This window comes from Elephas maximus, chromosome 6 (assembly GCF_024166365.1).
Source record: "Elephas maximus indicus isolate mEleMax1 chromosome 6, mEleMax1 primary haplotype, whole genome shotgun sequence".
NCBI classification, from domain to species: Eukaryota; Metazoa; Chordata; class Mammalia; order Proboscidea; family Elephantidae; genus Elephas; species Elephas maximus.
Window position 1 is genome coordinate 21979076 of NC_064824.1, and position 23441 is coordinate 22002516.

The 23441-nt window shown below is 45.6% G+C and overlaps 1 protein-coding gene and 1 long non-coding RNA gene across 3 annotated transcripts in view; one reads left to right on the forward strand and one right to left on the reverse strand.

The window, feature by feature from the left end:
• Nucleotides 1-645: 645 nt before the first annotated feature.
• LOC126078562 (uncharacterized) lies at nucleotides 646-5974 on the reverse strand. Its single transcript, XR_007518081.1, has 3 exons — nucleotides 5563-5974; nucleotides 3398-3505; nucleotides 646-894 (listed from the first exon to the last, which is right to left on the reverse strand). It is a non-coding gene; the product is annotated as an uncharacterized LOC126078562 (long non-coding RNA).
• A 69-nt stretch (nucleotides 5975-6043) lies between these two features.
• The window catches only part of CCDC93 (coiled-coil domain containing 93), a 142294-nt gene continuing 124896 nt past the window's right edge, over nucleotides 6044-23441 (forward strand). For both annotated transcript variants that reach the window (XM_049889190.1, XM_049889189.1), the window contains exons 1-4: nucleotides 6044-6237; nucleotides 11812-11925; nucleotides 14060-14154; nucleotides 18515-18626. In XM_049889190.1, the coding sequence (XP_049745147.1) occupies nucleotides 6196-6237; nucleotides 11812-11925; nucleotides 14060-14154; nucleotides 18515-18626 (363 nt within the window). In that variant the 5' untranslated portion in view covers nucleotides 6044-6195. The remainder of the gene's footprint in view (nucleotides 6238-11811; nucleotides 11926-14059; nucleotides 14155-18514; nucleotides 18627-23441) is intronic.

The window sequence follows — 23441 nt, forward strand, 5'->3', positions numbered from 1 at the left end:
CTATGAGTCATAATTGACTCAATGGCGACTGGTTTTTTGTTATTTCCTCTTGCAATTACATAATTTTTTATGCACTATTTGTTGACTGGGCATGTTCACCCATAGCTCCATTTTGTTCATTTTCTGTATTCAGCATTTTTCAGGAAGACGGTTGGGGGTGCTTATGGCATTTTGGGCATACAATTATTCCTTGCGTGATATATCAATCAGGTTATGATAACAATGCTTTGCAGACAGCCTCCAAACCTCAGGGCTTACAACAAGCATTTCTGTCTCATTCATGGGTCTGTGGATCCACAGTGGCTGGGCTGGGTTGGCTTGGCCCAGGTTTTGTGCCTGCTCTGTTCTCTTGGGTCCGCTTCTCATTGAAGGGCCCAGGCTGAGGGAACAGTGGCTGTCTGGGTATGTTCTCGCTTAAGTGAACATTTTTACCAGCTATATAATATTCCATCAAATGGATATACTATATATTTAACCAGTCCCTTATGAAGGGCTATTTACATGGTTTTGAGGCTTTTCTCTCAGAAGTAATATTGCGATGAAGATATTTGTACGTAAGTCCTGGAAGTATCATATACTTGATACATTTTGACAAATTGCTATTGAGACCCTACTCCCCAGAACCCACACCCCAGGTCCTACGCCCCAGATTCTCATGCCCCAGGCCCCCAGCTCCAGCTCTGTTGATGAATCCCTTAATGGCCAGCTGTGTGCTGCAGAAAAGAAGGTGAGAGTGCTGACAGTGGGTCTGGAGGGGCCAACAGAAGATGTCCAGAACATCTCTGATGCTCCTTCTGCTGGGAGTCCTTTTCCTTGACATCTCCCCATGACACCTCCTTGTCGTTCAGGTCTCCCCTCAGATGGCACTTCAGAACTCCACCCAGGTGCCTTCATCTAAAACAACACATTACACTGTTTTTGTTTGTTTTCCGTAATAGCACTTATTTCTATCTGATATTACCTTATTAATTTATATGCTTAAGTTCTGTCAGTAATTATGGCTGATTCGCTGACCAGTATTTCTAGCACCAAGATCAGTTTCTGGCACAGAAAATTCTGTTGTGGTTATTAGCTGCCGTCGAGTCGGCTCCAATTCATAGAGACCTTATGTGTAACAGAATGGAACATTGCCTCGTCCGCAACAATCTCCAATTGGTTGCTGACTGCAATCACCTATGAAATATTAAAAATTCAATTGCACCCCAAAATAAGAAATGTTTAATTATTAAATCACTTTTCCAAGAAAATGTTAGATATCATTTTCTTCAGGAGACATAGAATGTAACAGATACTTTCAAGCATATTTATTGATTGCTATGTCAATTCTTGTTAAATCTTTTTTTAATGTAGCTAATAGGGTGTGATCGTGAAAATTATTGGAATCTTTAATAAAACTATTATTTGTTTGGAAAAATGTACTGAAGAACCTACCCGTGTATGCGTGTATGGGTGTGCGTGCGACCGCACGTGTGCATACATGCGTGCTGGGTCATGTTTTCCCTTCAGTCTCGGAGTGGAGGGGGTTTAAAACTGCTTACACTATCTGTGCCTCTTTTATTTTACTGCAGAAATGTGACATGCTAACTATAGGATCCACTACCTGTCTGTCAGTTTTAGTACTGGGGTGTGTTGCTATGATGCTGGAAGCTATGCCGTCAGTATTTCAAATACCACGGTGGATGGATATCAGCAGAGCTTTAGGCTAAGACAGATTAGGTAGAAAGGCCTGGCAATCTACTTCCAAAAATTGGTCAATGAAAACACTATGGGTCACAAGAGAATACTGTCTGATACAGTGTTGGATGGTACAGAACCAGGCGATGTTTCATCCTGTTGTACGCTGGGTCACCACGAGTCAGGGCTAACTCTATGGCAACTAACTACAGCAACAACTAGAGAATGGTATCTTGTAAAATTTTACTACATGAGAATAGGCTAGCACACAATTAAGGATTTTCAGGGGAGACTCATTTAACCTAAGAACTCTTCATCTGTTTATGGATTTTTAATTTTGTGTGCCACTTTGATCTATAAAGAAACATAATCGCAATGTTCACCACTATATTTTATATAAGATATAATATATTTAAAGGGAGAAAACTCCAATTAAATAAAATTAAGCCAATTAAATAAAAATTCCAGGCTCTAGTAACTTTTAAAATTCTCCAGGTAATTCCAATGTGGAAGCAAGTTTGAGAGCTACTTACATAAAAAGAACTCAGTAATATTTGCTGATGGATAGATGGGTGGATGGATGGTTGAATGACTAAAAGGACTCTGGCCCCAGCACTGCCACTAAGGAAGGTGCTGTGTGATCTCAAGCTGTGTTAGTCTACTTTTCTGAACATCCATTGTTCTACTAATGTCTCTTCCAGCTTCAGAACTTCACAATTTCCCTTCTTGGTCATAGCAAGAGCCCAGAGTGGAAGGGCTGAAAAAAGCCCAGGGCAGAATGATTGAAAACCTATGAAAAAAAATTCATCTAGGATGAAGGTGATCCTAACAGGAAGCTCTTTACTGTGGTGCCCTACAGTACAACAGATTGACCTTTCTGGCCCTGGATTTGTAGTTCTGCCAAGATGATTTGCTAGGCGACAATCCTGCAAAGGGATTGGACAGTTTGCTACACAAATGAGGTACATAAAACCCTTCTGGGGATAGGTCAGTCTACTACGCAAATGAAAAAAAATAGGGTGGGTAAAACCACCCAATAGGATTAGGGGACTTGCTTATATAAGCAGCCAACCTGTCAGATGTTTGGAGACAGAGAAGAAGGAGCTGTAACACTGAGGACACTGAGAGGCGGCCAAGTCTGGTAACAGTATGCCTGAGCAAAGAGCTGTCTTGTTTAGAAGCTGTCCTGACTGAAAAACCATATCCTATCTTCCGAGTTGTATTCAGTTATTTCGAAGTTGATTCTAATCCCAGGTTGTAACCTGTTACTTCCCCAATAAACCACTTAACTTCAAGTATAGTTAGTGAGTTCTATGAGACATTACAGCAAATTACCAAACCCAAAGACAGGAGGAAGAGTATGGAGGGAAGGGAGAGTAGCTGGTGTTAGAGGTGATGGAGTGGTACAATAGCTTGGAGAAGCTGGATATTTGGGACATCTTTAACCCCTGCCTCATAGGAACCCGCTTTGTGCTAATTCTTATTAAAGAAAGTATTCGTTTACACCCCTTTGTCCAGAAGCTGGAAAGTCTCCGTGTAGCTCCCAAGAATCTTACACTTAGAAGAGTGTCACATAATCCTCCACTGGATGTGCAAAAGAGGGACAGAATGACTCATCCCTAACTCCCAAATATCCCACTAGGGAAAGAGAATATGTGTGGAGGACGCCTGGGGCCAGGGGAGACAGAGAGAGATGCATTTATCTGACAGACTCCTCACAAACCTCCGTCTCTGTCCTTGTCTATTCCAGGTCTCCTCCAAGGCTGTGCAGGGGTTTCCATTTCAAATATGAGCTGCTCAAGCTTTCTTGCCTGTTGCCATGGCTCTTTCGCTACAATTAAAAAAAAAATGCATGCTTTCAAACCAACTGCTACTGTCATCCTACAGAGACAGTAAAACAGGTCAGTTTCTTATTGGGAAAGTCATGTTTATGAAACACTGCAAAGGCTCTTACAACAGGGAACTCATGGTGTGACCTACCTGAGTCCTATTATTTCTCCAGCCCTATTTCCCTGGGCTGCTTTATAGCTGTCTAGGCTTGCCTGCTGTATGAGATTTTGCTAGCTGTCCCTAGGCATCCATGCCTGTCTGGCCACCCAGCATTTGCTACAAATGATGACCACCTTCCATTTTCCCACTTCCTATATCACCTCAGGGAAGAATAACACATTTGGGAAGTTATGGGAATGGTACCTTAGAAATGGAGTTTTATTGGCTTCACAATGGGTGAGAACAAGATGTCACACAACACATGCCGGAAGGTTCCAATCTCAATACCTTAACTTGAATAGTAAGATTTCCCATTCAGATTATTTGGAGGGGAGCTTGTTGCCACATAGCTTTGTGTAATATTTGCTAACTACATTTAAAAAGGAAATGGCAAGGGTGGGGTTGCACAGCCTATTATGCAGTCAATAAGTTGTACACCTGTAAAAAGTTGAATTGGCAACAGTTGTGTGATAATGTTTACAATAACAACAAAAAAGAGAGGCTGGTGAGGCTGCTGATGTACAACCAAAAACCTCACAGGGTTGATTCCTTGGTCTGGAGGTTTACAGTCAGAGTTTCATGAGACATCCCAATTAACTGGCCTAATAACATCTTTAGTGCTTCAGTTCTACCCCCTAGTTCACTGAGTAGTGCCTGGGGTCTTAAAAACTTGCAAGCGATCATCCAAAGGCACAATAATTGGTCTCTGTTTCCCTTGAGCCACAAAGAAAGGAGAGTCAGGAGTAGAAGGAGGATGTAGAATGTGTGGCTAATTGCCTCCAGGAACAACTGCCACCTTTGCCATGAGAACAGAGGAACTGGATGGTGCCCACCTACTGCTTTTAAACATTTTGGTAGAAGATTCTATAGGAGAATCCTGATTAAAAGGGGGAAAATGTAGAAAGAATTTCAAATTCTCATGGATTCTAGACTTTCTGGAGCCATCGAGGGTGGACAAACCTCTGAAACTATTGCCCTGAGATAATCTTTAAATGTTACACCAAAATTATCCCCTTAAGTCTTTTAAAACCAAACAGTAGTTTAACTTAACTAGTAAAAAATGTCTGCTTTGAGCATTATGTTCTTTTAAGAATTATCTATATTGGATCAAACTGACAACAGCAACTCGAAAGATTAGGTAAGAACCTTTGGAGGGCAGTAAGTTTATGTTAATGAGGAAGGAACAGCTCAGAAAAGGAGGATGAGAATGGTTGCACATCTTGAGGAGTGTAATCAACATTACTGAACTGTACACGTAGAAACGTTGGATGGGTGTACCTTTTGCTGTGTATATTCTCAACAACAAAATAAAATTTAAAAAAAAGAAAAAGGAAATGGCATTTCTGAGCTCTGGGTCCAGGCAAACCTGTGTTATGCCAGAATAAACCGCAGGGGGAAAAGGTGCAAATAATTTCTTCAAGGAAATTTACCGAGTGCCTACTTTTTACAGAGAAAGAAAACACACACACACACACACACACACACAAAGCCTCTTTAATATCAAAGGACTCCTAGCTGGTGTTTTTTCTGTTCCTAGCTGGGACTCCCCTCACAGCCCTTCCTCCCATGCTCCCCATCACAAACACAGAGGGAAGGATCTTTTCTATAGCAAAAGTTTTCACAGAAGTCACCTCTTTCTTCATCTCTTGGGGAAAAAAAAATGCCGGAGAAGCCATTATGGGGCAGCAATGGGGCTTATGGCGCGGGCGGGGGGGGGGGGGGGCGGGACAACCCTTTTACAGCTGTCATCCTCCGAGACGGCCAAGGAATGTCCTGGTTCCAATTATACGTGGCAGCTAAAATGACGTAAACACCGAAGTCCACATACACAGAGACATCCCTTCCCCAGGAGACCCAGACACCTGGGATGGGAGGACACTATCCCAAACGAGATAAGACCTGGAACAAGATGCAGTGCCTCGGACACGGAGAGGGCAGAGTGCGTTGAAGTATCCCTGCTCTGGGGCTCTCTTCGCTGGTCCCTATGTGGAGAAGTTTGCCCAAGCGCGCGTCCATCAGGGGCACCCCCGACTCCGATCTGCTACCGGCCCGGGTCTGGAATCCTCAAACCCATCGGTGCCCCCACTCTGGCCCCGGAGCCAGGATGCCAAAGTCCAGCTCGCGGAGCGGACCTAACCGGGGCAGCTGATGGCTCGTGGACCTTGAGAAGAAGTGCGGAGAGAAGGAGAGGCTGGAATGCAAGGCGCCGGACGTGTGGCCTTTCGTGAAGCTTCTCTGGCAGCCTGGCGCGAAGTTCCCGGGGAACCGCGGTCCTCACAGCCCCGCGGGACAAACACTCTCCCAGCCCCGCCCGGGCCCAGCAGCGCCTGCAACGCCCTCGCGCAGGCGCAGTCGCACAGAGTCAGCGCCTCAGCGCGCATGCTCCGCCGGCCGCTGCGCCCCGGGCCCGCGGCGACTGAGGAAGTTTCCGCTTTGCGCTCCACCCCGGTAGCAGCTCGGCGACTGGGGACGGCTTCCTCTGGTGGACCTTCTGCGGGCCTTGCTCCCGCCGTCTGCCAGCCCGGCCCGATCATGGGGTTTCCCAAGGGGCCGGAGGGCCAGGGTCTCCCGGAGGTAAGGCCCCCCATCCCCTGACGTGTCGCAGTTTCTTGGGAGAGGGCCGAGCTCCCGGGGCGGCGCGCAGGAGGGAGCCTCAAGCTGCGTTTCGGGGCGCCCCGCCCCCTTCCTCAGGTGTGTCAGTGGCGGCGAGAGCTGGTCTCCGTGCTCCGCCGAGGGAGCAGCGGGTGGGTGGGAACACCGTGCAGCCGCTGCTGGGCTCCTGGGGTGGAGGTGGCCTTTCCAGCCTGGCACCTGCCCGGACGCCGCCCGAGGCGTCGCGGGGCTCGCGGCTCCCACGTCTCCGCTCTCCGAGAAGTCTTCTTCACCCCCCGGCGCCGCAGGGGTCGCCCCGAGGGCCAAGGATGCTGCTCCCAGGGGTCACGGGACGCTCGCGCTGGGACGGCCTGGGCTCGGGGTGTGCAGAGAACGGTGACCTTGTCGCGCCATGCCTCCGCCTCTCGGAGCCTCAGGGGTCCCTGGGGCAGCCCTGTCCGCCCTCTTGTCGGGAGGGAGTGCACTCTGCGTTTCCCCCACCCCGATCGAGGCGGTCGGAGGAAGTTTGGAAACTGAGCGCGGCGGGTTTGCGTCCGGCTGGCATCGGCGCCCATGATGTTCAGGCTGGAGACGCGCTCTGCGGCCGGGAACTGAGCGCCGGGTAGAAACGTGGCTGCTCCTGATAGTGGGGTTTCCCAAAGGGGGTTATCATTAAGTATTCTCTCCGTCCTAGGGAACGGAATAATCAGTGGTTTCCGGATTTCCAGCTTGGTTGGGATAAAGGAAAAGTGCAAAGTGCATTTCCCTTTGGATGCAGATATCACTGGTTAGATGGGTTGCCTTTGTCTTCCTTTTCAATTAATTTACTCAGAAGCCTATTTTACTAGGTTCTTGAGAGAAATGGAATTCAGACTACACCTCCACTCTCCTCCAAAGGTTCTGCAGCAGGCATTTGGCCCGGTGGTGGGGAGAGGGGTGATTACTTGACAGGTGAGTAGTCACTTCACACTTACCTGATTGTGGCTGGACATGCTTCTCTGTGCCCCTCCCAAATCTTCAGGTCATTCATCAAACCAACCACTTACTGTGGAGTGGATCCAACTCATGGTGACCCCGTTTGTGTCAGAGTAGAACTGTGCTCCATAGGGTTTTCAGTGGCTGATTTGTCAGAAGTCAGTCGCCAGTTCTTTCTTCGAGGTGCATCTGGGTGGACTCAAACCTCCACTCTTTTGGTTAGCGGTGAGGCATCACCCAGGGACTCCATTCATCCCACAAATACTAATTGAGGGACCGTTACATTCTGTGGGCAGAAGTGGTGATGCGGTGAGGGAAGGACAGACTTGTCTGTCAGTGTGTGATTGCAGAATGCAAGTCCATTTTGCTGTTAAGAAAACCTAACAAATGAATGTTGTCAAAATGCAGAATGAGGTAAAACTTTACATACACATCTTGCCTTGATGGGATCTAGGATTATGAAGAGTAGGATCTAAACTATAATATTTGAAGTTCTTGTTTTGCTACTTCTTTATTTCTAGGTCCTCATCAAGTTTTTGCCTGGCCTTTTGCCTTAGACTCCTGTCTAGTCCCCCAGGTTCTACCTTACATCCCTTCAGTCCAGCTTTCCGCAGTGCCACCAGCTGGAGTCTTTCTAAAATAAAAAGCAATCTGCTCCTGTCCTGCCCCTTGCTTAACCTTTCACTGACTGCCAGGAGGCTGCTTCTGATTTGTCACTGTTTTTCCAGAGCCTAACACAGCTCCTGGAATTAGGAGACATTCAGGATGAATATAATTTAATTATTATCCTTTAGTTTAAAGACCAGTACGTGTGAATATGGATGATCTGTGTCATTAAGCTGCCATTAAAAAAAAATTTTATTTATTTGTTTATTTATTTATTTTTTAGCCTAGTTAATTCATTACATTTGATTTCTTTAACCCTCTCCTGTGTGTCTGTGAAGGATGGAAAGAAAATTAGACCTGGCCTTGCCTTTCAGCTTACATGAATTACAGTGGAGGGCAGTAGAGAATTTATTGAGCCTGGTTTAAGAGCTCACAGTCATTCGTCTTTATCAGAATTTTAGCTTTAAGAATCTGTATTATCTAGTGTGGTGGCTTTTTATGGTTTCAAGAGAGGTTATTCTCACATTCACTGTGTTATCAGCTAGTGCTCCTTTTCCATTTTGTTTCAGTGTTCATCTGCAAAGCGAATTTGGAACTTTGTTAACGTTCTCCATATGCCAAAGAGTTGCTTCACAGATTATATTGCAAAAGTAAACTTCCCCATTCTGGGGGCCAGTGGACAAAAAGCATGGGCAGTGTACTACTGTGGGTAGACTGTGGGTGCTCACTAGATGCGAGCTGAGGATGGGATGGTGCTCCTGTGATGTGTTGTCAGCCACCTCTTCTTGGAAATATTTTCATGATAAATCATGATTGAACAAATGGAGCCTTCCTGCTTTCTGTCCCAAGGGTTTTAAGAAAATAATCATACCATTTTCTTCTTTTATATTATCTTTGTGAACCACAGCTGCTCTTTCTCTTTTAAGACTCTCCACTTTCAGGGGTTTCTCAACCATCCCAGATCTTTTGCAGAAGAGAAAGTGTGAATAATTAATATTACTTTTCTCATTTTTGCATGTCCACTAGGAACAAGTGGTTGCTAACCTTCAGAATCTTTGATAGGCTAGGACAGGGTCATTTGAGAGAGAAATAAAAGGAGCAGCTGCTCAAGGCTCTCATCCCCCCCCCCATCTCAAGGAGTTATCAGTCACTTTAATAATTTTGTGTTCAACTATATGTTAACGTGTATGCTCCCTGTCTTTGCAGTTTATACCTCAAAATAAATATCACTTTCCATTATCAGTGCTGTGACTGTGAAAACAGTTATTACGTGGCTGGGTTAGGTACTTCATGTAATGAGTTGAGTACATCATTACAATATAGTGTGTCCCTTGAGCCTAATGCTGTTAGGTGCAGAGGAGTGAACATGGGTATATAATATAGGGGTCCTCTCCTGAACCAGCCAGTAGTTCAGTTGGAAAGACAGGCATGTACATCACACCAGACATGACACTCAAAAGAGGCAGACACTGAATTGTCTGAATGATTTGGACTATAAGTACATAAATTGAAGAACGAAAGAAATGCAGAGGAATGGCCATTTCAGGGTGATTTGTCAGAGCTGGCATTGCATAGGAGCTAAAGTTTGAAGGTGGTTTCTGGATGGTTAGAGAAGAGCAGGAGAAAGGGACTGGTGTGAACAGTGATGAAATGGGAGTGGGCAGTGCTTGTCTAGGTTGGCCAAAGCCACGTGTGGATTGTTTTGAGGGGATGATAAAGGATGAAGCAGAAAAGATAGGTTGGGGCCAAAGAACTGAATGTCAAACCAAGAAATGGGGAATTTGTCTTATGGATAGTGTATGGTGCATTGAAGATGGTTGCTCAGGATGAGCTAAGGAGTGAGGAAATGAAAGCTGTGATTTGGGAAACAGCGAGCAGGACAGATTAATGGGGAGAAGGATTGAGAGGCAGTTGCAATAGTCCTGGCATGAAGTGTGAAGTAAAGGTAAGGGAGGATAAATGTGAGATGCATAGTTGTGTTGGGGGTACCCAAGACCCCCCTCACGTTCAGTGATTTGCCAGAAAGACTCCTAGAACTCAGAAGAGCTGTTAACACTTACAGTTATAGTTTATTACAGCAAAAAAAAAAAAAAAAGGGTTAAAATCAGCGAAGGACAAAAGCACACAGGGCAGAGCCCAGGGAAGACCAGGCACAAGCTTCGTACTGTCCTCTCCCAGTGGAGTCAAATGGACAGCATTTAATTCTTCCAGCACTGATGTGTGATATGTGCCAAGTGTTGCAAACCAGGGAAGCTCACCCAAGCCTCGGTGCCCAGGATTTTCTTTGGGGGTCAGTCACAGACATTGTCTTAGTCATCTAGTGCTGCTATAACAAAAATACCACAAGTGGGTGGCTTTAACAAAAAGAAGTTTATTCTCTCACAGTCCAGTAGGCTAGAAGTCTGAATTCAGGGCACCAGCTCCAGGGGAAGGCTTTCTCTCTCTGTCGGCTCTGGAGGAAGGTCCTCGTCATCAGTCTTCCCTTGGTCTGGGAGTATCTCAGCACAGGAACCTCAGGTCCAAAGGACACGCTCTGCTCCTGGCACTGCTTTCTTGGTGGCGTGAGGTCCCCATGTCTCTCTGCTCGCTTCAGTCTCTTATATCTCAAAAGAGATTGGACTAAGACACTATCTAATCTTGTAGACCTCATCAGTATAACTGTCGCTAATCCATCTTATTACATTATAGTGATAGGATTTACAATACATAGGGAAATCACATCAGATGACAGAATGGTAGACAGTCATACAGTACTGTTAATCATGACCTAGCCAAGTTAACAGATAGTTTGGGGGGACACAATTCAATCCATGACAGACATGCAGTGCTTTTTATGACTGACCTTAGCTGTTCTGCCTCCCACCCTCACCCGGGGCCAAACTGATGCAGTGTGTCCAAAGTCCCTAAAAAAAAAACTGTTCTGCCTCCCACCCTCACCCGGGGCCAAACTGATGCAGTGTGTCCAAAGTACCTAGGCACGCAAAATAGGCATTCACCATAAATCATATCGTTAGCATAAAGTGTATGGCAGGGCTCAGGGTCTCAGGTATACAGAGACATGCTTAGCAGGAAGAACCTTCCAAAGGCTCAAAGGTAATCTCCCAGGAACCTGCCAAGGGCCAGTCTTGAAGACCTTTGGAAGGTGCAGGGTTTGGGCAACTCTAAACCTGCAGAGTTTACTGCGTTTTAGTAAAGGCAGATTTAGCAGGCATCAGTGAGCGAGGGAGTAGTCAGAGATAGTATGAGAATTTGAACCAGGCTCGATTTTTCTGCAGTATTAGAAGAGAGAAGCAGTACAGCTAATGAAAATAAATAGATTCAAAAATACCAGAATGTTTAAGCAGATTTAAGTAATAGATAAACGTGTGTGAAGGGAGGATATAAATTAAAATTTTTCAAATCAAATCCCAGTTTAAATATATTAAGTGAATTCATCATTCAAGGCAATTCTGGTGTGTGGCAATAACTACCCTTTAAAAGATCAGATTGAAAGTCTTCCTTGTTTGCTTTGAGATCAGAAAGGGAAATACAGACAGGTATTGAATCCTCTTTGTTCTTGCCCCTCTTGTCAGTAACATCTGGGACCAGGATGATCACGGAGTTTTAAAGAAAACCTAGTTCTTGTCTGCAAGGAGCTTATAATCTAGTTGAGAAGCCTGTCAAGTAAAGCAAATATTAGAGAACGGGGAGGTAATACGCTCTAATCTTCCTTCTCCATGGGTCTCTCCAGCACCTGATGAATACCTGTGTACTACCTGGTGTGTCTTCTCCCCCCACCTATGATGTTAACAGCTTTCTGATGACTGGGCCCCTGTTCTTTGTGACTGGGGTGACACTGTCCACATGGGGAATCTGGTGCAGTGACACAGAACCGTCACCTACCCCTTGACAATGAGATTGTGGCCTCAGGGTATATGCCTGGTGTTCCCTTATACAAGGTAGCTTTTACCAGCTACACTTTACCTTTTGTTTTAGGTGGAAACACGAGAAGATGAAGAACAAAATGTCAAGTTGACTGAAATTTTGGAGCTCTTGGTTGCAGCTGGATATTTCAGGGCACGAATTAAAGGCTTGTCCCCTTTTGACAAGGTAAGAGAAGCCCTTCTAACCAGTAGGCTGATTTTTGTTAGGAGTGCATGATTAGCCGTGGTCAGAAAAGAAAGGAGAGGTTGATTTTTACTTTCACCATTTCTATGTTCCCATATCTTCCTAAATCAGATTCATTAGGAAAACGTTCAAATTTCCTATTAAAAGAAAATAATAATTCATCAGTAGATATGCATTGGATTCCTTTTCTGTGTATGAAGCTTTAGGAAATGGAAAGAAACAAAAGACATAGTTCCTCCTTTCAAAGAACTGACAGTTTAGGTGAAGAGAGAAAATTTATATAAAATCTGAGTTATTAAGAGCTATGACTCAGAATTGACTCGACAGCAGCAGATTTGGCCTGGCTTTATCCCAAGTCAGTGTGCATGCGGACAGTTGCCAGGTGGCCTATGGGTAGAAAATGCTCTGAGTTTGAGGGGGGGAAGTCAGAATGGGATGAAGCCTTCTGATCCTGTAGAGTTATAAACAGTTATTATGCACAAGGCATTGTAATAGGCGCTGAGGGCTCGGAGATAAGACAGAGGCCCTGCCCTCAAAGACCTCTGCGTTTGCAGAGTAGCCAAGAGGAACAAGCAAACAACAAACATAGAGTGAGTAGCACAATGCCATAAGCGCTCCAGTACAATCAGAGAGAACGGAAGCCTCCACATCAGCCAGGGTGGGCGGAAAAGCTTCCTCACAGAAGAAGGTGCTGAGTGCCTCAGGGGGTCACAGCCCTGGCTGTGCATGGCAGTCACCCTGGTGGTTGTATGATACAGACGTGCAGGTCTCACCCCTTGAACCTTAGGTCACTTAGATCTGGCCTGGGGCCCTGGAATCTGTGTTTTGTTAGGCACCTTGCATGAGCTTTAAATCCCAGCCAGGCTAAGCTTCACTGTTGATTTTTCTAATATCAAGCTTCACTGTTGATTTTTCTAATATCAAGCTGCGTCTGAAAAGGATTTTGTTTCAGAATGGTTCTTAGCTGTAGCCTCGTTTGCATCTCAGAGAAATTCTGTGAGATAGATAGCGCAGGGATTCTCATCTCCCTTCGCAGATAAAAAAAATAAGACGTATGGAAAGTAAGTAATGAGCTTCAAAATTAGGGGTTCTCTCGCATGTCCGGTCAGTAGAACACATACCCGGAAATTCCTCTGGAATCTGGCACTTGCCTGAAACTCGGTTAAGACTTCTCTCAGCTGAGTACTAATGTTCTGTCTCCTTCACTGTAAAGACAATCTAGATGTGACACATCCATTCAATAGCAATCCTTACAGACTTCAGGAAATCACGTTTAGTGTATGTGAGGAGGGAAAAGAGAAAAAAAAATAAGAACGATCATAAAACGATTAGGCTCTAGGTCAGCCAGACCTGAGCTGGAATAGATCCTCCTTCTCATGGACTGTGTCACCTTTAGCAGGATGCTCAGCTCTTAAGCTTGTTCTTCAGCTGTGAAAAGGGAGTAACAATGCCTACCTTTTAATCTTCCCATCAGGTTCAGGTATCACATAGCTGGTACGTTGTGTGCACCAGTACAGCTAGATAGAAAGCGCCCTTCCTCCTTTCCATTTCTTCACGTATCTTAGCACTCGTTCTAGGCACAGAGGAAAATACTGAACAAAAGGTCAGCAGTTCAAATCCACCAGGCACTCTTTCGAAACTCTATGGGGCAGTCCTACTCTGTCCTATAGGGTTGCTGTGAGTCAGAATTGACTCGAAGGCAACATGTTTGGTTTAGTTTTTTGGTTTATGTCTAGATGGATTTTTAGAAAACGATAGTTTTTATCTGCACTGTCCAGTATGGTAGCTGTTTGAAATAATTAAAATTAAATTAAGTTAAAAATCAGTTTCTCAGTCATATAACCGCACTTTGGGGGCTTAGCAGCCATGTGTGGCCAGTAGCCGCTGCATCGGACAGAGGGATGTAGAACGTTTCCGTCATTGCAGGAAGTCTTACTGGGCAGCTCTGGTTTAGGTGAACGTAGCTGAGGAGGTAAGGAGGGCACACGTACTCACTGTCTTTAAAGATACATAATTTTGTACGTTTACTGAGCTTGAAAGAACTATTTCTAATTTATCTACCTTCCGCTCCTTCCCCTCTCCCAGAACTAACAAGTACCTCCTCTGTGTCTTGCAGGTAGTGGGAGGGATGACGTGGTGCATCACCACTTGCAGCTTTGACGTAGATGTTGATCTGCTGTTTCAGGAAAACTCAACAATAGGTCAAAAAATGTAAGTTACTGGGGCTTTTCACGGAGAAGCCTAAAGGGGGAGAAGGAAGCCAACTTCCGAGTGTTTTCCATGTGCCAGAATTTATGCTACATGCGTTCCTTATTTTAATTTTCATAATAATAGGAGTCATCCCTGTTTCACAGGTGAGGAAACTGAGGCTGAAGGCAGCCCAGGTCACACAGCTAGCAAGTAAGAGCCATTTAACGCTCAAGCTCTTTCTCATACTTTTCTTAATCGAAGTTCCTAGTGACTATTTAGTCTCTTTACAAAGACAGCTAATTTGGGTGGAGGTAGAATAAGGGCGGAAATGAGAACCTTTCCCCCCATCCCATCAAGAGAGGGCAGCATGGGCCCCTCGCTAAAGACTTTACCTGAGGGTACCCTGCCCTGTCTCCCAGAGCTCACCCGGGAGTTGGCCACATCATTAGTCTATTTGGGATACCCAGCTCCTCAGTGTGACCTTGGTCAAGCTGCTGTCTTCTCTGGGCCTCAGTTTCTTTATCTGTAAATGGAGGGATTTGTGGTCTCAGATCTGTATAATTCTGTGACTTGTTTTATTTTTTTGATTCATTACCCTCCCCCAGGAAAAAACAAAAGATGGTTTATGAATATGCATAGGAAGCGATAAGATAACTACTTGCAAAATGGCAGAAAGGTGAGGCAAAGGGGAAAAAGTGGGGACAGAGGCAGAGTTAGGAGAAGTGCTGCCTGGAGCACACGTGCCTTTGGAGAGCCTGTCACTGTCTTCTGCACACACCCAGCTGATCCTTCTTTCCTAAGGGTTCGATGAGTTTCTATCCCCTTCCCCCAGCCAGTCCTAAAGCCCCGTGACCCCATGCTCAGAGGTGCATAAATGAGATTTTAGGCTCAACCGAGTCCATCAACAGCACATGTTTACTAGGCACCTGTGTTCAGAAAACTTGCATGTACATTCACAACAGCCTTTGAATAGCTCTCATTTTATGATGGGGTATTGGACCAGAGAGATGGGGCGACTTGCCGAAGTCCCAGAGTGGGTGGTAGAGCTGGGACTTAGACCCAGGTTTAATTCCCTGTCTTTCAAACATTGCAGTGGAGGGGAAGCTCGACTGAACGCTCTTAAAAACTAAAGGAGTAAAACTAATGACCTGTAATGACAAGTGGTCATGCTCAAATCTTAAACTAGGAAATCTGCCTGGTCCTGTCAGCAGTTGTCACTTTCCCTGATGATTAGAAAGTTAGAGGATCCACCCTCCAACCACCGAGTGGAGGCTGGTGGACGTCTGCAGGAAACCTTCCTGACTTTCTTCCCCCATGTCCCCCTCCAGCAGCGGTAGTGCCTTCAGCTGCTTCCAAATGCAGCTGAGACTCACCACCCTTGCCAGCTATTTCTGGGACATGAGTGTAAGAGGCCAGTAAACCCTGAGATGACACAAACATCCTTCTCCCTGGGCCTTTATGAACTAGACAAGTCATTTGTTTCGGAGGAGTGGCCAGGGAGAAGAATCTTGTCTGAGTGTAGGGGGGCTGGAGGCATGGTGTTGGGGGTGCAGACTGATAAATCTGTAGCCACTAGAGGGAGCTTTCCTCCTGCTCAATCACTGTAACTAAGAGGCATAGTATCTGTAGTGCCCATGGCGCCACAGGTTTAAATAGTTAAAACCTGTTCTGAGCAAAGACAAAACCAGGGCTGGTAATCATTTGCTAAGCATCATGTCTTGGGGAGCAGGGCGGACAGGTACCCCTTTCTTCCCCTCGCAAGTCAATGAAATTAAGAAACAAGACATGGGAGTCTGATGGAAGTCAAAGTAAAAAAAAATAAGCTTATCAGAGAGGAATGTTGCCAAATGGATTTGCTGATACTTCCTACCAAACTCTCCTGTTCCAGCCCCAGGCAGGGCTGGACAACCACAGGCTTCTCCACTGGGGCAGGCCGTGTCAGTCAGAGAAGGTGCTTGTGTCTAGAAGACAGGCTGCCCAGAAAGGAGGGACCTTTTTCCTCTTGGACCTTTTGGATAAATTACCGCCCCCCCCAACTTCTGTGGGGGGTGGTATGGAGAGGAAAAGGCAGAAAGTGTTCTCATATGCTTCCCTCCTTAGAAGTGGATGTTCCCTCACGGCTGTGAATGTGTGTAGTAGGGTGTAAGTCTTTTTCTCTGAGCACATTGTACTCGACGTTTGATCTTATGATCTGCGGGAGTGAGGGATAACTGTTCCCCTCAGCAGCTTTAACCTTGGTCCCACCTTGTGAAGCTGTTTTTCAGGAGCAAAACACTGATCATTGGAGTGTTCCCAAGGGACCATTCTTTGGGGGCTGTTTAGCTTTCGTTTTGTCCCTACTAAGGCTGAGGAGATGAAACCTAAAAGCTAGCAGGGGATGAAACCTAGTAAGGGGAAAACAGCTAAGACTGTAATAGCTCTCACCCAGGCCTGAGTCAGACATTGGTCTGAACGGTGTCTGTCTCCTGGGTTGTTGTTAGTTGTCCTCAAGTTGATTCCGACTCATGTCAACCCTATGTGTGCAGGGTCAAACTGCTTCATAGGATTTTCAAGGCTGCAACCTTTCAGAAACAGATCACTGGGCCTGTCTTCTGAGGTTCGAACTGCCAGCCTTTGGCTAGTAGTTAAGCATTGAGCCATTTATACCACCTAGGGACTCCTAATTCCTGGGTGGGATTACTTAACTCCAGAAAGATAAAGGTGGATCAGATTTGTTTCAACAGGAGCATTTTTGGTAGACCCAAAACTTGTTGTATTCATCTCTCTCGCTATGAGAGACCTCTCAATATAAATGCTAGAGAAGTATGTTGGAACCTTCAGAAGCTGAGGCAAGACTGGATGTAGCTCCAGATAGGCTCCCCTAGAGCATAGGTTTCAGGAGCCTGGACAGCAGCTTCAATATGGGAATTGGCTGGGGATGAATCTTCTGCAAAACCCTTCCAGGCTGCACAGGGTGTGGTATTCAGGGTCACCTGTGGTCATCAGAACCCACACGGCCTTGTTCACCAAGGTCTTCATCTATTAGAATATCATCCTTTATTTGTAAACAAGGCCACAGCTAGCTGCTGTGATTGGCTAAGGTTTCAAAAAGGGTCTGGGGTGGGAATATAACCTAAATTGTCCATGTAGCTGACCCAGAAGCCCTCATTTCTCCATATGGCCCTTCAAGGCCATTCCTCGCCATTATTTCTCAAGGTTCCCGGTCTCTGTACCATAGCTTTGAGGTTTAGCAGACCCACTAAATAACATGTCTCATCTCTCCACTTGAATCTGATGCAGTTAGGATACAAGAAGCAAGAGTCAGACAGGTGGAGACCAAATACCAGCTGAGTAGGGAAGGAAGCTTAAATCTATAGTGAAACAGTTTTGCACAGAAGTTCCTTCACCACTCCCACCATAAAACTAGCCCACCCAGTCCCAGACTAGCTGAAAAACCTCCCCAACAGGGGAGGATGCCTGCCTCTTGACCTAGAAGTATGCTCTGGGGCTTCAGGGAACCCGGCTCTCCCTTCCCAAACCCAGCCATTTCATAGGAGAACTGAGGTGAGGTGCTGGAAAGAAGTCAGACCATCCCTCTTGAGAAGCAAAATATTTCCCCTCTCTGAGAAAGTAAGAGTAAGCTTCCTAAAATCTAGGATTGATTTTACACTATCAAAAAAATAAATGCTACGATTTATTTTAAAAATATTTTTGTACGCAGAGTAGAAAACTCCAGATTTCTTTTGGGCTGTGGCCCTGCGTCTCACAAAGGAGGATTGTCTCAGCCTGTGTGAGCCTCTAGTCTTCCTGATTGTACATGTGTTAACAATTGTTTATTTGCCTGTCTTTTCTGCTATACTGTGCGCTCTAGGAATTAAGGGCCTGTAAGTCAATTGTCTTCATATTCTGGGCACTTACCACAGGGTATGGTAATTACTTGCTACGTGAATAATATTTACAATTTTTTTTTCAACAAATAACCAGGTGGTTCCCAGAATTTTGGAAAAAATAGGTCAGTAAAATGAAATGTAAAAGAATTTGGGGCATTGATAACTTTTGATTTTTCCATGTAAGGCTGTTAAAAAATAATAACCAGCGCCTTGCGTGTCACGGTTATTTCATAAGGACACAAAATATCTTCATATAGAAAAAAGTAGGAAGAACAAACACAATTTTAGAATAAAGGACGTAGTCAGTTTTATGACCTCACACCATACACACACACACATCTAAATTTGCTTATCTTTCTCATTTTGTAGTCAGCCAGGAGAAATGTAGTCATGGCGTGGCACCAGCCTGGCACTGAGAAGCCTTGGATTCACTTGGGCGGCCGGCCAGACCGTAGAGATGTCCTCAGGGGCACATAGTGTGTTCTCACTCTTTGCTTGTTATTTCTGAACAGAGCTCTCTCAGAAAAAATTGTCTCAGTCCTGCCAAGGATGAAATGCCCACACCAGCTGGAGCCCCACCAGATCCAGGGCATGGACTTTATTCACATATTTCCTGTTGTTCAGGTGAGAGCCTCTCTCTGTGTGGTGTCTTGTCCTCTGAGCATCAGAATTCCTGTCATGCGTCTGGCTCTCAGGCCGTCTGGACTGGATGCTGTATCTGATGGGTGTGTATGGATTTGGTGGCAGCAGAAATGATGGTGTTTCCTGATGTCATCCTCAAAAGGTTACAGTCCTCCATGTACCCTGGTTTTACACTGTCACCTGTTAGAATCTTTGAGTGTTCCCATCAGTGGCTTTTCATTGCCTTTTTGGTAAAGATAGAACTCCATAGCCCTGTATGCTGTGGTCCCTTCTGGTCTGTCCACTTCATTTTGTTCCTGCTCTTGTTTGTTCTTTCTGTTCTTAGCCCCTCTGACCTTTTTTCAGATTTCCTCATACTTGCTGTATTCTTCCTGTCACAGGGCCTTTGCATATGCTGATCCTTTGGGCTAGAATGTTTTTCCTTTCCCTTCTTTCTTAATTTATGTTCATCCTTTAGATCTCAGCTCCACTGAACCTTCCCAAGGAAGCCTTCCCCAACCTCCTAATCTAGAATAGGTTCTTTTGCTATTTGCATGCATAAGGGTACATTCCCTTCCTTCACAGGAATCCTCCTTACTATAGTCCGTAACCATTTATATTCATTTGTGTGATTATTTCTCTCCTCCCATCAGACTGTAAGCTTCGTGAGGTCAGGCACTGTGGCTGTCTTGCCCACTGTTGTGTCTCCAGCACCTTGTGGAACATCTGGAACTTGGTAGATGCACAGAACTTATTTGATGACTAAATATTTAATGGGGGGTTATCTCCACCCCAGCTGTTTCCCAAGGCTCTGTCATTAAGCGGCTCATGCTCTAAACCAAAAAAAAAAAAAAAAAAAAACCCCATTGCCATCAAGTCAATTCCAATTCATAGTGCCCCCATAGGACAGAGTAGAACTGCCCCATGGGGTTCCCAGAAAGTGGCTGCTAGATTCGAACTGCTAACCTTTCGTTAACAGCCAAGCTCTTAACCACTGCAGCACCAGGGCTCCGGCTTATGCTCTACAGGCGCCTCCTGGCACTTTGAGAGCTTCCCCTCCAGGCACCTTGAAAAGAGGAGGAGCAAAGGGACTGACCTTTGTTTCCTCTGTGTGAATAGTACTTTGCATGTATTACTTCATCTGATCCTAAAAGAGTTCTTTGAAGCATCTCTTATAATTCCAAAAAGTGAGACTCAGAGGAAGCATCAATAATTTGCTTAAGGGCAGAGATCTAGTGAGTGGAGGAGCTCAGTGTAATGTCCCAGTATCCAAGCCTTGTGCTTTTCCCACCTACCGTCTGGGCAGCCACCAGGAGGAAAGATGAGCAGCTGTTGCTAGAAAAGTCTTCTGCTTGTATGTTAAGATTATATAGTGTCAGGGTTAAGAGTATGGGTGCTGGAGACTTCCTGGGTTCAAGTCTCATCTTTGTCACTTTCTAGCTACGTAACGGTGAGCAAATGACTTTTAATTTCTCATCTGTTAAATGGAGGCAATAATAGTGTCTACCTGAGGGGATGAAAATCATTAATGCATGTAAAGCACTTAGATGAAGGACTGCACATTTTAGTAAGTGCTTTATAAATGTCATGTAGCTGTTTCTGTTACTGTTGGGAGTCTTCCGTGGCTACAGGCCTAAGCCTAAACCATCAGCCAGGTCCTAGGAACCTCGACTGTCATGATGTTTGTAAATTTGGGGCCAAGACTTTAACTCAGAATCTGGCTTGTATGTTTGTTAGACTTTCTGTCTGACTCAGGATGGTACCTGACCCTTTTTTGTGAAAATAAGAAGTAGGAACCCTCTGATGACTATTACTAAAACCTCTACCACCATCAGACTGTGAAATTATTACCCTTTTCCCTAAACCCTGGCTCTCTAGGGATTAGACATCACTCAACCCTACCCAAGAATTTTGCAGGCCAAAAACTCTAGTCCAGATATGAGAAGAGGATGCATGGGAAAAGTGATCTTCTATAGGCACTTTGGGCATTTTGAGTGTCTGTAAATGTTTCACGTTGTGAATAGAATGCTGGAGGGGTTCCTGTCTGGACATGTATCTGGGTGAGAGCCTAGGCTAGTGGGTACCAGATTTCTTAATTTTTTTATAAAATTGTAAAGCAAAAAATGGGAGGTTGACCTAGGGTTACCACCTATTTTGCTGGTTAAGGACATTTTTTAAAGTAACTACTACCTTGCTTTCGCTATCATTTCCTAAAAGCAAATCCATTTAATCTCCAGTCTTAAAGGAGTCCTGTAAAAATGGAAACCCTGATGGTGTAATGGTTTCGGGCTACCGCTGCCAACCAAAAGGTCAGCAGTTTGAATCCACCAGGCGCTCCTTGGAAACTCTGTGGGGCAGTTCTACTCTGTCCTATAGGGTCACTATGAGTCGAAATCAACTCAATGGCAACAGGTTTGGTTTCATTTTGGTTTCTGTAAAAATGGCTTGCGGACGTCAGACCCTCCTCTACCTTCAGAACAAAGAGAAGGAATCAAGATCAGCAGCAGCCTCGTATGAGAAGTTGGACACACCTGCACTTGCCAACCTTTTACCAGTTCTGACACCAGCCATTCCTCCCGTGGTGCTTTACTTGTCTGCCAGGTTCCTTCACTGGTTATAATGGCCACACACAGCTTATAGACAACACTCATGATTATGAGGTTTATTAGGGAAGTAGCAGGTACAACTCTGGACCAGGATTAGCACTCTACAACTCAGGATCAGTAAGCATGTAGGCAGGGTCTGGGAGGCTCCCCCGAAGTGGAGCACACATCCCTCCCATCTTCAGTGCAGGACAGCTCCCTTAGCTCCTCTTGGCCGTGCAAGCAAGCAGGCCTTTCTGCCGTGAACACCTCCTCTCAGCTGTGCAGGTCTCCTCTCAGCCTCCTCAGGACAAGCTCCTCTCGGCCCTGGCCTCTGCCCTGCTTGGACAAGTGTTAAAGCTCTTTAGCTCCATCAGTAAGCATCTAGAGGCACCCCACTCTGCTAGTAAGCCTTGGCCCAAAGATGCTCAGCTCTCTAGCTCCATGGGTGGTCAAGCCTAGCTCCACCAGCAAGTGCTCTGAGCCACACATTTCACCGGCAAGCCTTCTGCCCCAAGATTCTCAGCTGTCTTGCTCCATGGGCCAGGAAGTCCACTGTGCAGTCTTGTGCCAGTCACCTGGTTCTGCTGCCGCTTCTTGCTGTCTCAGGTGTACAGCTCTCTCTGTCTCCTGGGTCTAGGAGGTTCTCAGGACAGGGACCCTGGGTCCAATGGACACACTGTCTTCCTAGCTGTTCTTCTTGGTGGTTCTGAGGTCCGCCCTCCTAGCCTCTGGGATTGTCTCATTTTAAACCTAGTGTGATGGCAAAACTGACCAGTCCCCCTAGGGTTCCATACACCTTATTCACATGGCCCCACCCCACACAAGGGTTCCATGCACCTTATTTGCATTATTAGCAGACTATGTAATCCCTTTGTTGGGCCACAAATACTGTATTTGCATAGTCCCACCCAGTCATTCTGTAGGAGTCACAGAACTATGAATAGAACGGCCATATTAAGTAATTCACTGCACCAAACCTTCAAACTGAATATATTTAGTGTTATGAAAAACTCTCTGCATGCCCATTTTTTTTCCTGTTTTGCTGGCAGCCGTGGACCAGCAATTGGGAGCCACTGGCCTGGTTGTCTTGCGTGACTCTCCAGGCCCACCCCCCATGTTCACACTATTTAGCAAAGCTGTAGTGATACTCTCCAAATGCCAGCTTATAAAGAATGGATCTAGCTTCCCGCCACTGGCAGTTCTAGGTCACATCTTTTTCTTCCATGCCAAGTGTGTGAATCCAGTGAAGACAGGCATTTTTCTCGAGTGCTGGGTGACCTGTGGCAGAGTTGGCTGTCCAAGGGGTTTCCTCCATAGCCCTTCACACTGGGATCTCTGGATCATGCCCACTATAGAGTGATCAGTTATCAATTTTCTAAATGAATCCCGTGGCATAACAGGTGTTACCATCCTTATCTGATCATACTATTCAGCATCCAGCCAAGAAGTAACTCAGAATAAATCTGGGGTTAATTTAATGGAGGAAAATGGTAGATATGATGGGATTATCTGGAAAAGAAACAGGAATGAAAGGCCAGAAACTGGGTCTCTAGATCCAAAAGAAAGCCGAGCTAAATTGAGTTGAGCAATGAGTCAATCTCCTAAGTCATCCTGGGCCGTGGTGCTGGGGAGGGAAGGTGGGCAAGGGGTTTGAGCAGTTCTGAATGCTGCCTGGGCCTCTTCCTCTCTTCTGGATTTTAGTCAGTGCCTGAGGTCATTGTTTGGAGGTGGACTGTGATGGAGTGGTAGAGAGAAAAGGGAGATACTAATAACAAAAGAATATTCCTCAGGTAGTTATTTTCAGTCACTCCTACCCTGGGCAGCTACTTTCTAAACATAATTTTCTCTGGATCCAGCTGCCCTCCGTGAGCAAGGCTTTCCTCCTGTCCTGCAGGAGCACCATGCCCCATGCCATTGTGTCCTTTCAAGTGCAGTTGTGCTTTTGGGGAAGCACAGCTGCTATCCACAGACTTTCTCTGAGATGTGATAGCTCTCTGGAGAGGAAATGGCGGCTCTGACAGATGGCATCCACCTCTGCTCACATGTTTCGCCCACAGGGGGTCACTGTCTGTTTGACTGTAGTGAAGGGAGCAGCAGAGCTTTGGGCCTCACTGGATGAGTCTTTCCTCTCTTTGGAAGGTGCAGCTTTTCTGACTGATTTCTATTTAAAACCCAGGGAGACTTAATTCTGTGTCCCAGTGGGGATAGTCAAACCCAGACCCCCAGGCAATGC